The sequence below is a fragment of the Oppia nitens genome, unplaced genomic scaffold, assembly GCF_028296485.1.
Source record: "Oppia nitens isolate AA-2021 unplaced genomic scaffold, nextdenovo-longstitch-racon4-pilon3 scaffold3_pilon_pilon_pilon, whole genome shotgun sequence".
Lineage (NCBI taxonomy): Eukaryota > Metazoa > Arthropoda > Arachnida > Sarcoptiformes > Oppiidae > Oppia > Oppia nitens.
In genome coordinates, this window is record NW_026533221.1 from 8995425 (window position 1) to 9008345 (window position 12921).

General features: G+C 25.5%; 1 protein-coding gene across 6 annotated transcripts in view; it reads left to right on the forward strand.

Moving 5' to 3' along the window:
• LOC128957410 (protein gustavus-like) overlaps nt 1–9093 on the forward strand; it is a 34164-nt gene extending 25071 nt beyond the window's left edge. The window contains exons 2-4 of one of the 6 annotated variants that reach the window (XM_054303155.1): nt 7419–7725; nt 7789–8404; nt 8467–9093. In XM_054303155.1, coding sequence (XP_054159130.1) covers nt 7419–7725; nt 7789–8404; nt 8467–8612 — 1069 coding nt within the window. In that variant the 3' untranslated portion in view covers nt 8613–9093. Of the gene's footprint in view, nt 1–1509; nt 1601–6581; nt 6653–6793; nt 6854–7248; nt 7297–7418; nt 8405–8466 lie in introns of those variants that run through there. The other 5 variants (XM_054303156.1, XM_054303158.1, XM_054303159.1 and 2 more) reach the window with 5 other exon arrangements.
• The last annotated feature ends 3828 nt before the right edge of the window (nt 9094–12921 follow it).

Here is a 12921-nt window from a genome sequence, read left to right on the forward strand (position 1 = left end):
TTCTATTTATATAAGTTATATAACATTATATTTGCCTTTAAGTCGTTATTTTATGATTTAATTTTAAAACTAAAACTCTCTCTCTCTCTCTCCTTTGAGGCACAAAAATAAATTGTTCAAAAATATATTTCTTTGCTATTTTGGAAACTTTATTTTTTATATCTAATATATCGAGATTGAGGGTGAAAATGACTGAGTGAGTGTGTAAATGGATAGAGAGAGAGAGAGAGAGAGAGAGAGAGAGATAAGTGAAAATAAAAAATCTTGTATTAAGTCGACTTTAAATCTTAGAAGTGTTTATTATAACAAAAAAAAAATAAAAAATGTTTCCAAACGATTCACTCTATATTTGTTGCAAAACAAAAAATTAAACTAAAAAATAATATATTATTACACACTTTAGTTTTTGTCATTTGTTTTCTTTGTTTTTATAACAAAATTTTTGCTTAAAATGTTTGACAGTATTTCATAATTTTTGCCAATAATTTTTGTTTTCAAAAACTCCAAAACAGTCTATTTTTTTCTCTCTCTCTCTCTCTCTCTCTCTCGAGGTTTAGATGACTTGTTTGTTGGTTTCGTGTTTTAAGAGAGATAACACAAATATATAACTGATCTAACAGTCCATACCATTCAAAATGTCAATTTAAATCATTCAATAAAACACAAACATAAGAAAAACTGAAATAAAAAAAGTGAAATAAAAGATGAAATAAAATCATTATTTCTTTAATATCATTCAATGTTAATGTGTGAAAGTCTCTCACAGTGTTGAGTGAATTTTATAAAAAAAAAAACTATTAAATAAAAAATAATAAAAGATATAAATTATTATTAATAACATATATAAAAAATTGTTTATTATTGTTAAATTTAAACAATACCAATGCCATTGCACATTATATATATATATATATATATATATATATGAAAATTTTTTAGCAATCATACAATAGGTAGTAATCTTTTTTAATAAAATAAAAATAAATAGAAATAAAATTCTTAAATAATAGTTTTATTTCAAGATTTGTGATAATGACTATTTCGTTATATTATATACAATATTATCATTAAAATGTTGAATAGTTCTCTCAATGAGTAACTCATAAATAGCTATTTTAATCATAAAATTTAATTTATTAATAATTCTTTTACTTAAAATAATTTTTTAAAGTTTTTCTGTTTGTTTTTAAACATTGTCGACAAATCATATGTTTGTTAACAAAATTGTCATAAGCTTATAGACTGACTAAGTGTAGAGTAATTGTAAATGAAATTACCTGTTAATTATGACTACTATTTAGATATACTTTATCTAATATACAACCATTATTATAATATACTGTATAATATTCATACATATTATATATATATATTACACCAAAATTTCGTGTCTGTTATTGTAATTAACTTGAATATTCAAACGTTTTATATCACATTTAAATTACTATTCAATGTATTTATAAATTATAATACACAGTAATTTAAATGAGTAAAACATTTGTTATTATTATTGTGTTATTGTTGCTGAAGTTATAGTCAGTAATTCAATGTTGAAATCTCATGAAGCGATTCACTGTTGTCGACGACAACTACATATCAGGTATTATAATATATTATATTAAATAAAATTTATTGTATTAAATGCTAGTATTTTCAACAACAAAATAATTAAAGACATGTGTCTCACATTTTATTTGAAAAATCTCTGGATTTTAGGTAACAAAAGACATTATGAGTTATATACTGTATATAAAACTTTTTTGTTCAACAAAAACAACTCTTTTTTCGTATTGTTTGAGATGTGATTAATGATGAAAGTCATGTGAATTATAGTTGTCGTAATATATTATATATATTTTACACTTTTGTATGTTTTTTTAAAGAAAAATTTTATTTTCCAAATAACATATTTTCAGTTATAGTTTTGTTTGTTTGCAATAGTTTATATGTTGATATTTTTTATTATATTTGTGTTTTATAAACATGTGTCACAAAAAATTATAATGAGTAGTATTTCTTTATTTATTTTTAATTGAAGTAAAGTTTTTTTTTGTTATATCATGATATGTTGCGAAAAAATAGTAACAAAATTTAGTTTAAAGATCAAGTTTAAGTATATTGTCTATCATATACTGTATACAATAAATGCTTTATAATAATAATAATAATGACAATAAATATTTTTTTTGTGATAATTATATATATTTAAAAAAATAAATACTAATTTTCCACAATTAAAAAAATGTGTTTTTGGTTTTTAACAAAAATTCATTGCCAACAGTTTGGCCGTAATTGAAGGTCTTAATCAACAAAACATAGAAACAGTTATATCTCTAAAAACTTGTTGCAGAGTTTGCCTATCATTTGTTGGATTAGACAATAATTCAAGAGTTCACTCAATAGGAGTAACCTAATAGTCTCTCATCGTGTGATTATTACAGTACTATATAAGTGTATGTATGTATGTATGTGTCTATCTGTCCGACATAAGGAAGAGACTATATAAATGGCACCGTTATCTCAAAACACTCTAAGTTTTGACGTGCCTTCTGCTCTCAAAATATACAAAGTGTGCAATGGTTTTAGGGTTTAGTTCATTGCGGTTATAAAAGTCTCTCTCTCTCTCTTTCTCTCTTTCTCTCTTTGTTAGTGTGCACACCAAATATTTGAGTGTTAAACTAATATAAAATACGAGTCATCCTTAAACATATTGGTGCAGTTGTAGCATCTGTACTATAGTATATATATATATATATATATATATATATATTCATATAAACATAGAGCAGGTGAGGCACGAGAGATACGAGTGCTGATCAGTGATCGCTATTATATTATATTATCATATCTTTAACAGCTTTTAGAGAGAGAGAGAGAGAGAGAGAGAGAGAGAGAGAGAGAGAGAGAATAACTGACATGTCTCTCGCATATCGTTTTTGATTATTTATATATATATACCGTACTGTATGTACTTTATATTGCATCTAATTTTGAGTGAGATAGATGTGTGTGTGTGTGTGTGTGTGTGTGTGTGTGTGTGTGTGTGTGTGTGTGTGTGTGTGTGTGTGTGTGTGTGTGTGTGTGAGAGAGAGAGAGAGAGAGAGAGAGAGAGAGAGAGAGAGAGAGAGCACAGACTAGTCAGTAAACTTAAGCGACAGCTGCTCAATGAGTACCACCTTTGTGTATGTGTTACATACCTTTTCCCCGGAGGGCACAGATACACAACAGACACACAACTGTTTGCTTTACATCAATAGTACTCCCATTTGACCAAAAAAATACCAAAAGTTATGTTTATGTATTTTTAGGTCTAATATTGCTCATCATATGATATGACATACCCTACAATTGGGAATTATACTACACTATTATCAGTATTGTTCGTTAAACTAAATTAATTTTCCACTCAATTGATTTGCTCATATATAAAAAATAAATAAAATAAAATTCATTGTGATATTGCGATAATATAATAGACTATAATTGGTTATTTTGAAAATTATTTTGTTATTTTTGATATTAATGTTTAATAAATTATAAAATTATAAATACAACTAAAATTGAAAGTACTATTTCAAAAAACTATTTTCTAATGTGTTATTAATTACCGGTACTATATTTAATAAAATAAAGTACAAACAAAAATTTACATATAGCTGTTCATTGATAGTGTTGATGTTGTTGTCGTCCTCCACATAACTACCAGTGCTTTCTTATTGGTTATGCTATACACTGTATACAGTAGTCAACTATAAGTAACTAATAACTAAATTGAAAGGTACGTGCAGGCAGTGTGCGACTCGTGTGCCGGAACGTGCGCTCCCTATCCACCAAAAGCTATGCTATAGATATGCAATGTGTGCTGATTTGACCCGAAGGAATGTCCTCATCAAGTCATCCACAAAACTAATAACTTTTTTTATATGAATGAGAAAGTCTAACAGCAGACGTCTGGCACAGGGATATGGTGTGCTTCGGGAAGACTACCAGTCAGTCCCTCTGTTCGTACAAGAAGTCGCCTCTAACAGAGAGTCATATATTTATGGGGCATTCATATCTCTATTGAGCAGATGTTTGCCCAAAAAAGAGATGCAGTTTTGAGTTATTTAAAAATATTTCTTTTCTCTCTCTTTCTCTCAGTTCAGTCCCTCTCAGAGTAGTATTTCATTTAAAGAGGGAGTCCAGAGTCGAGTCCAGTCATATATATATATATATATACATAAAAGAATCTTTGAAAATATCGCTTATGTGTTTTGTATGTCTTTCTCTCTCCTCAATCTCCCTGTGCTCCTTATATTGAATGGTTAGCTCTTTTCTCTCTCTTTGGCGAAGTTGTATTGCATGTGTTGTAACCTATATTTGGTGGCCAAAAATAGTAGTAGTATTTCAAGCAATTATATTATATGTTTGTGTATGTATTGTGAGCTCTGGGTTGCTGTTGTTAAGGCCATAGAGTTTTTGCTCCTTTTGACACAAAACCTCACTCTTAAAAATATTATACCACTAAGAAAAAGCTACCATTCCTTATGTGACTCATACACCAGTCCTCACAGTCACTACTCACTCACCGATCATAGACTCTAATGGTCTTTGGTTTATACAAAAATAGCAACAAAAAACAACTGACTTTATGTTTTAATATGACTTTAAAATAACATATATATATATATATATACATTATTGTTACATAACTGTGCCATTGGTTTATAAATATTATATTTTTATATTTTATTATATCTGTGTTTGTGTGCTCCGGTTTAGTATATAATGTATTATAATATTGATAGGTATGTATTATCGATGTGTTTACATTACAATACAATCAATAATTTTATTTTTTGATATATAACTTACTATCTTAAAAACAACTAAAAAATTATTGATATAATGTATTTATATATTTTTTCTTGTGATAACTTTTTTCAAACAATACTTTTTTATTTTATTCATTCAAATGTGATCCAAATATATTGTTTTTGTTGACAACAACTTTATAAAAGAAAAGACAAACTTATTGAATTCAAAAAGTTTAAATCACTGTTTGAAACAACTTTTTTATTATATTTATTTATTGTATATCATGTATAATAACAAAAATAGTCAACTTTTTTATCTTATAAAAAGTTTTTGTTTATAAATTTGCCATTTCATGTGTGATATATAATTATACACATATACTATAAATATATTTATACAGTAATACAAGTATTAGCAGTATATTTTTTACTGTACTAACTTACTAGTATATTTCATATTTTTTAAAAAAATACAATGTTATTAATATATCATATTTGATAACAATTTATTTGTAGGAGTCTATTAATAAATTGTTAGTCATATTCATATACTTATATATATATATATATATATATCCCTCGATGATAATCAAGTTTTAAAACTATCTAAATATAAAGGAGTTTCCCTCACAAACTATTATTATTATAATATAATAATAATAATTAGAAGTAGTAGTAGTATTATAATCGCTTGACTTGTATTCAGTAAACCATAGCATACAATATACAGTATGTGATAAATACACTTCAATGCTATTTTCTATTATGAACAATTACAATATGACTAACATTTGTAAATATATCATATACAGTAAATATATAAATTAAAACTTCACAAATATTATTATAAACGATAAGATATAAATAGATATACAATGTAAATACAAATGATTGAAATATATTAAATTTTTATGTTTAATCATTGTGTTTATTAAATTATAATAAAAACTTATGATACGATTACATGTTTAGTTAGTTAGTGTCGTTGTTTGTACGGTATGCTGTATAATGTATATGATATGTCACTACACTATCACTGTATGATTGAATATAAAGTTCAACAAACTTGAAAATACATAATAATAATGTTTTTCATACCATTACAGTCGGTATATGTATGTATAAAAATGTATTTTATATGCATTTATGGTGTATATTGAATATAAACTGTATTTTTTCTTTCTCTCTATAACTTATTTATGTTCAAATAATATTTATTTCTATTATTTAATGCGTTTTTATGTAACAAATTGACTAAAAACACCACAAAAACATTTTAATGCCTATTAATAATAATAATCATTACTAATAATAATTGATGAAAATTGAATAATTGTTTTGTGTGATCACTAAAAATATCATTGATCTCATAATATGATAATAATGATGAACCGCATAAACTGTTATTAACTCCTAATATATAATATAATATCAACAGTTGAAATGCTATGAAAAAAAGTTTTTGAACTATTGATGAGTTAAGTTGTTGTGTTGTTAGTGTGTTATGCAATAGTGATATCTCGAAAAAAAACGTAGAAATAATAATTTTGTGATTTTATTTTATTTTGTTTTTGTATGACTTTTCTGGTGAATGACTTGCTTTTAACACACATTTTTCACACTTACTTGTTGTCTATACTAGTAATGACTATGACTTGTTGTCAGTGATAAAAGGTTTTTAGTCAGTTAGTTGTCCTTTACTTTACTTTTTTCACTATAGTTTTCATATCAAACTTTTATAACAACAAATATTTTTATAAGAAATAATTTTTTTTAAAAGTTTTTTTTGTTGAACTTATATTTTATTCGCTGCTTAACATTGACATTGTATTACACGATCATAGATTGACACCCGGGTATGTGTTGTTGTTGTTATTAATTGACTATTATTGTTGAAATCAAACTTATACTGTACTTTAGATTAATTTTCACACAAATTTTTCCAACTTATATATCGATTAATATAATTATATCAATAAAATTTGACTCTTAATATGTTTGACTTTATACGATACGACTGTCTCTTATTACTGTTTTTGGTCATTACTTATACTATTGTATGTATATCTCTCAGACTATAATATCCTTGTCTTTATTAAACACAACAGTTTTGATTTGAATTTGTATTACTTGTATTAATCATATATCACTTGATTTTATTTTCATACATTTTTTAAATGATGTGCTTATTTATAGTATAATTTTAATAAAAAAAATAACTAATTAATAATTCAAATGACTTTTTAATAGTAATTTTTTTTATCAATATATAAATTGACGGAATATGTAAATAGATTTTAATAATACAGTATTTTTTAATATACAATATATCACATGTGGTGTATATGACAACAGACATCAAATACAATGTAATTAACAAAATATAATTGCATTAATTATATGATGTTTTTTGTTGTTTGTGATTAAAATTTCATATTAATTTCATAAGCAATTATTTAAGTGTATGTTGTGATGAAATGTCATTGAATTTGAATTTAACGTACAATGTGTCACATGTTTTACAAAATAAAGCAGTTTTTAATTTCTTTGTCTAATACTATATAAAAAAGTTTTTTTACCTAATATTTATCTAATAAAACTTTTTTTTTGTTGAATTTATAGCATAAATAGCTTTTACTCGGGTTATGGTCTCTATCGATGTGATCTCTCATCGCCACTACAACTACAAGCACAGCATCGACACCAAACTAACAGTCCATCGACTTCCTCGACATCAACAAGTAATACGACTACCAGTGCTAACCTCAGTGCAAGTGCTAAGTGTGGTCCGTTAAAGACTTCATTGAAAGTTAAGCCGCGTTTTTATATCTACCGACCCGTCGGTGTAGTGTATCAACACAACCACACAAGTAGTACATCCTATCATCGTTGGCCAACTCAACTGTTTGCGCCAATTATGGGGCAAAAAGTCAGTTCAATTAAGTCTCCCATCAGTCGGGATAACTCCTCATCTATTGCTTCCCGAACTAAGGATCTACTGGACAGCTCACGACCCGCACGATTGGACCTCTTGCTGGATATGCCGCCCGCCAACTATGAGACGCAGTCTAAACACGGCTGGAGTTCAGAGGACCGGTCATTGAATATCTTTGTCAAAGAGGACGATCCGACCACTTTTCATAGACATCCTGTGGCCCAAAGCACGGACTGTATTCGCGGAAAAGTTGGCTACACTAGAGGTATGCATGTTTGGCAAATGTCGTGGTCTACCCGTCAACGGGGCACACATGCCGTTGTCGGTGTGGCCACAAGTGAGGCTAATTTACACACAAACGGCTATCAATCGCTGGTCGGCGCTAATGACCAGTCGTGGGGTTGGGATTTAGGACGTAATAAATTATATCACGACCTGAAAAACAACTCCGGCCTCACATATCCGTCTATACTGTCCAATGACGAAACATTTGTTGTACCCGACTCTTTCTATGTGGTACTGGACATGGATGAGGGCACACTTGCCTTTGTCGTTGATGGCCAGTATCTCGGTGTCGCCTTTCGAGGACTGCGCGGCAAAAAGCTATACCCAATTGTGAGCTCAGTTTGGGGTCACTGCGAAATTAGTATGAAATACATCGGGGGTTTAGACCGTAAGTGTTATGACTATTATTGTTAACGAATGTATAAAATAATTTATTTTTTACAAAAATAGCGGAACCGTTGCCATTGAAAGAGTTGTGCCGTCAAGTGATCCGCCGAGAAGTCGGCAAATCGCGGTTTAACTCATTAAAAGCCGAACAACTGTCACTTCCCAAACCATTGATGAGTTACTTGTTATATCAGGACATTTGCAGATAACCCATCAACCGTTGAAAAATTATATACCGGAGCTGCCCCTCGTCTAACTGGTCAACAATAACAACAACAAAAACAACTATTGAATAACAACCGCACGACTATTATTACTACTACTACTCTATCTAAATAATTATGAAACAAATCTGTGTGTGATTTTTGATAACCTTTTTAGTATATACCATATAATCAACGGTTTATGATTGCATACAAACAAAAAAAACTAACTTTTCTTATGTGATATCAATTAACACAACCCAAACACAACTGGTTTTCTGGTTTTTTCTCAATTTTTTATTATTTTAATTATTAATAATTTCAAACTGATTTTAAATGTGAAACTCATTCATCAAATCAATAATATATTATATATATCATCAACTCTGGAATGACTTCAAACAATTTGTTTGTATTGAGTTTTAATAATAAGCAAAAAAAACTCTGGATATCTATTTGGATATCGATTATTATTATTATTATTAGTAAATATATTTTTTACACTTATTTATTGATGAAAACTACGACAAGTTTTTTATTACTGATATAATAATAATAATAACCTGTTGTGTTGTGTGAACAACAATATAACAGACGAAACAAATCTATAATAATTATGAATATTTTTTAATTATAAAAAATTTATTAATATTTTTTAAATAATATTATTTCTTAAGGTAGGAGTTAAAATAATTATTAATCATCTTATTTTTGTGCTTAAAATTGATTTCTTATTTAAAAAATATAATAATTTATAATTTATTTTACAATTATATTATTTGTAATGATGCTTATTTATTATAATATTGTATATGGTAATCTCTATTTAAAAAAAACAAAACAAAAATAAGCCATCTTTTTATAAACAAATAACTATATTATAAGAAATGTTAAATTATTAAAGTCTCTTAAAATATATATAAATTATATATAAATCTTTATACATATTGTAATTTGTTGTAATTCTTTCATTGTTTTTGTAATATTTTATCATAAATTCATAATAAAAATTGAATATTAAAACGAAACATTTGTTATTTTTTTATTAATTATTTAATCATTTAAATTACCACATATTAAAGTAATAAACTTTATATTGATTATAATTATAATATTTTTGCATTTCAATTTAGAGACTAACTATTGCATTATACGATAGGCTAAATATATTTTTATGGTAAATATTTTGCTAAATTTTTGTTATTTAGAAATAATTGATAAAATTTATTAATAAATATTTAATTTATCAGTAAAATTAATAACTTATGATAATAGTCTTGAGTGTTGTGTTGAAATTTAAAATACTTTTTTCATACAATAGAAAAATATTGATTTTTTTTGTATCATTTTTATAATTGTTAGTTTTATATCAATTGTTTTTTTTTAAATAAATTAAATACAGTTGAATATGATCTTAGTATAATATAACTGTATTTATTTTGTTAAATATTGTAAACAGTAAATGTCGACAATATTTATTTATTATAATTTACTAAAACTAATATGTAAATTGATAAATAATTATTGATACTAACACATTAATATATGAATATCAATATTTGCAAACATTTTGTGGTTTATTTTATTTAAATCAATAATAACTTGATATTTGTGGTAATTGACGATAATTTCAAGAAAATTTATTTGATATTTTGGTATACATTACTTATAAGTTTTTTTTCTCAAGTTTTTACTTTAAAAAAATTATTCATAAGTCAAGTTTTGTTTGTATCAAAAAATGTTATCTTTGTTTGCATTTTATAAGACTAAAAATATTCAGTATATAATTTTTTTTTATACCAACATAGATAATAATATGTGAAATAAAAATTATACCCAAAAAAACTTGTTTCTGTGGTTTTTCTAAAAATATGTTTCTCACAAAAACAATAGTATAAAATATAAAATATAAAATAAGTAAATTATTGTTATTATAATTATTATTACTGTATATTATTAGCAATTCATTGTCATACAGTATGTATAGATATAATATAATAATAATATCACAATTTGTTTGGTTTTTATGATAGTTTATATTGTTTTATCTCAAACCATACAAACGTGTGTTAATAACACTGAGAAATGCATTGACAGATGTGTTTACAAAAGACATATCATATTTAATATGACTAACAATTTTCATGTGAAATATCTGACACAACGAGTATTTGTTTTAATCAGTTTAATGTACTTCTCGCTGATCATCAGCACAAGTATGCATTGGACTCATTGGACTCATTGGACTCATTGGACTCATTGGACACCCCTATCTGTCCCATTAAAGTCTATATTATATACCTGTAGGGCATAGTTAATAAGGGATCGATAGGTATATTATAAATAGTATACAGCCATATGTACACTAAATTTGTTGGATACTATTAATGACAGTCAACTGTCTGTTAGTGCACATGAGTTACATATTTTGGGGGACAGTTAGTTATTAGTGTAAATAATCTTTCTATGAATAGTATTTGTTGGGTATGTCGTGTGTGTATGTGTTAGTCGTGTGATGATCTTTGTCTCGACCATCTGCTCTATTTTTATGCCTTCCGGCGCTCCACTCAGTCTGTCAGTCCTTATAATACCTTGTTTTTATAAAGCATTTTCTGCAAGTATTTCTCTCAAAGTAAAGTATAAAATCGTTTTCATTAAGTTATACTTAGCATTACTTTTATAATTATTAATATTTATTAATCATTTAGATTTTGATATTTATATTGACATAAAATATTAATACAAAAATTGCAAATAATATAATAAATACAATATATGTGTAACGCATGTGCTTTACCTCATACTTTGTAAGTATGGTTTTTATTAAGTATTTGAAGTCTACTTTCTCTCAAAGTTTTGTGTTTTTGTTAACTTTAAAAGTCAAGTATAAGTAGTGTTTTTATTAAGAAATTTTGAAAATACTTTGAGAGATTGCTTTATGAAAACAGGGTATAATACCTTTCCTATTATTATTATTTAAGCAAAAGAAAGCCCTTATTTTGAACACAAGTATTATTATTAAACAGCACAACCTCTATATAGTATTCATCACTTAAATTTTTTATACTGTATTTATATACCATCTCTAATAATACTGAGTTAAATACATATACATATATTGATATATATAAATATATTCATCAATTTGGTGATTTACCGGCACCCGTGCCATGTATTAGATATTTTTATTATACTATCTAATATTTTTTAGTAAAAGCTCCGACTAATAGTGTGCTGTTGTGTCGGAGATAAGTACCGACACACACACACACACAGACTGCTATTAAATTGAACTTTATTTTACTGAAAATTATAATAATAAATATAAGTTTAAAATAATTTATTATTGATTCACTAACAAAAAAGAAAATGAGAGATAATCCCCTTATTATCATAACAATTAATTTAGTGAAATACGTATACAGATTGCTATATATATATATAAATTATATATTATATGTAAATTGTATGACACAATTAGCTTTTTTGAAAATATATTTTAAGCCTATTATTTCATAATAATAAAGAAATTAAATATATTTTTATTGTGTTATTATATAATTTGGTTTCTTATTTTTTAAAAAAAAACTAATTAATTTAAATTTTAAATGTTTTTATGAATAGAAATATTGTATCTTAAACAAGTAAAGATAATATTTTGAATTATTTTTTTATAAATAAATACAAAAAAGATTATATCTATTTAAATGTGTTGCTAAGTCATAGAGTTTTCAATAAAACAATAGACTCAGAAAAAATGAGAAATATTTTTCAATATTATCTCATCATAAACTCTATTTTTGATAATATTTTGATTGATTGAAATACACAATAATAATAATACTAAAGATATTAATAAATATTTAACATTAAAACATTATATTAACTTTTTTTCTGTAAATAAATGGGTCAATATTTAAAGATTTTCAGTTAAAAATTTCTCTATTAATATCAACAAAGAGTTTTAAAAAATTGAAAATTATTTTGGCAACACAATTATATTATATACGTTTTTATTTTATATTTTTTAATGTGGTTATTTTAAAATATGTTATATATTTAATATATACTTTATATTTATATTTTGTTTTTTTTGTTTGTTTCTCTTTTTTTATTGTTATTATTACTATCATTAATTTTTGTTGTGCAAGTGATTTATTTTTAACTAATTTATATTTTATTTTTTTCGCACACAATTTTTAAATGGATATATTAATGTATTATTCTATAACATAAAAACACTTAAGTATTGCGAGATCTCATTTATAAATATAATGCCATTAATACTATTTCACAAAAAAGTTATTGTTAGCCA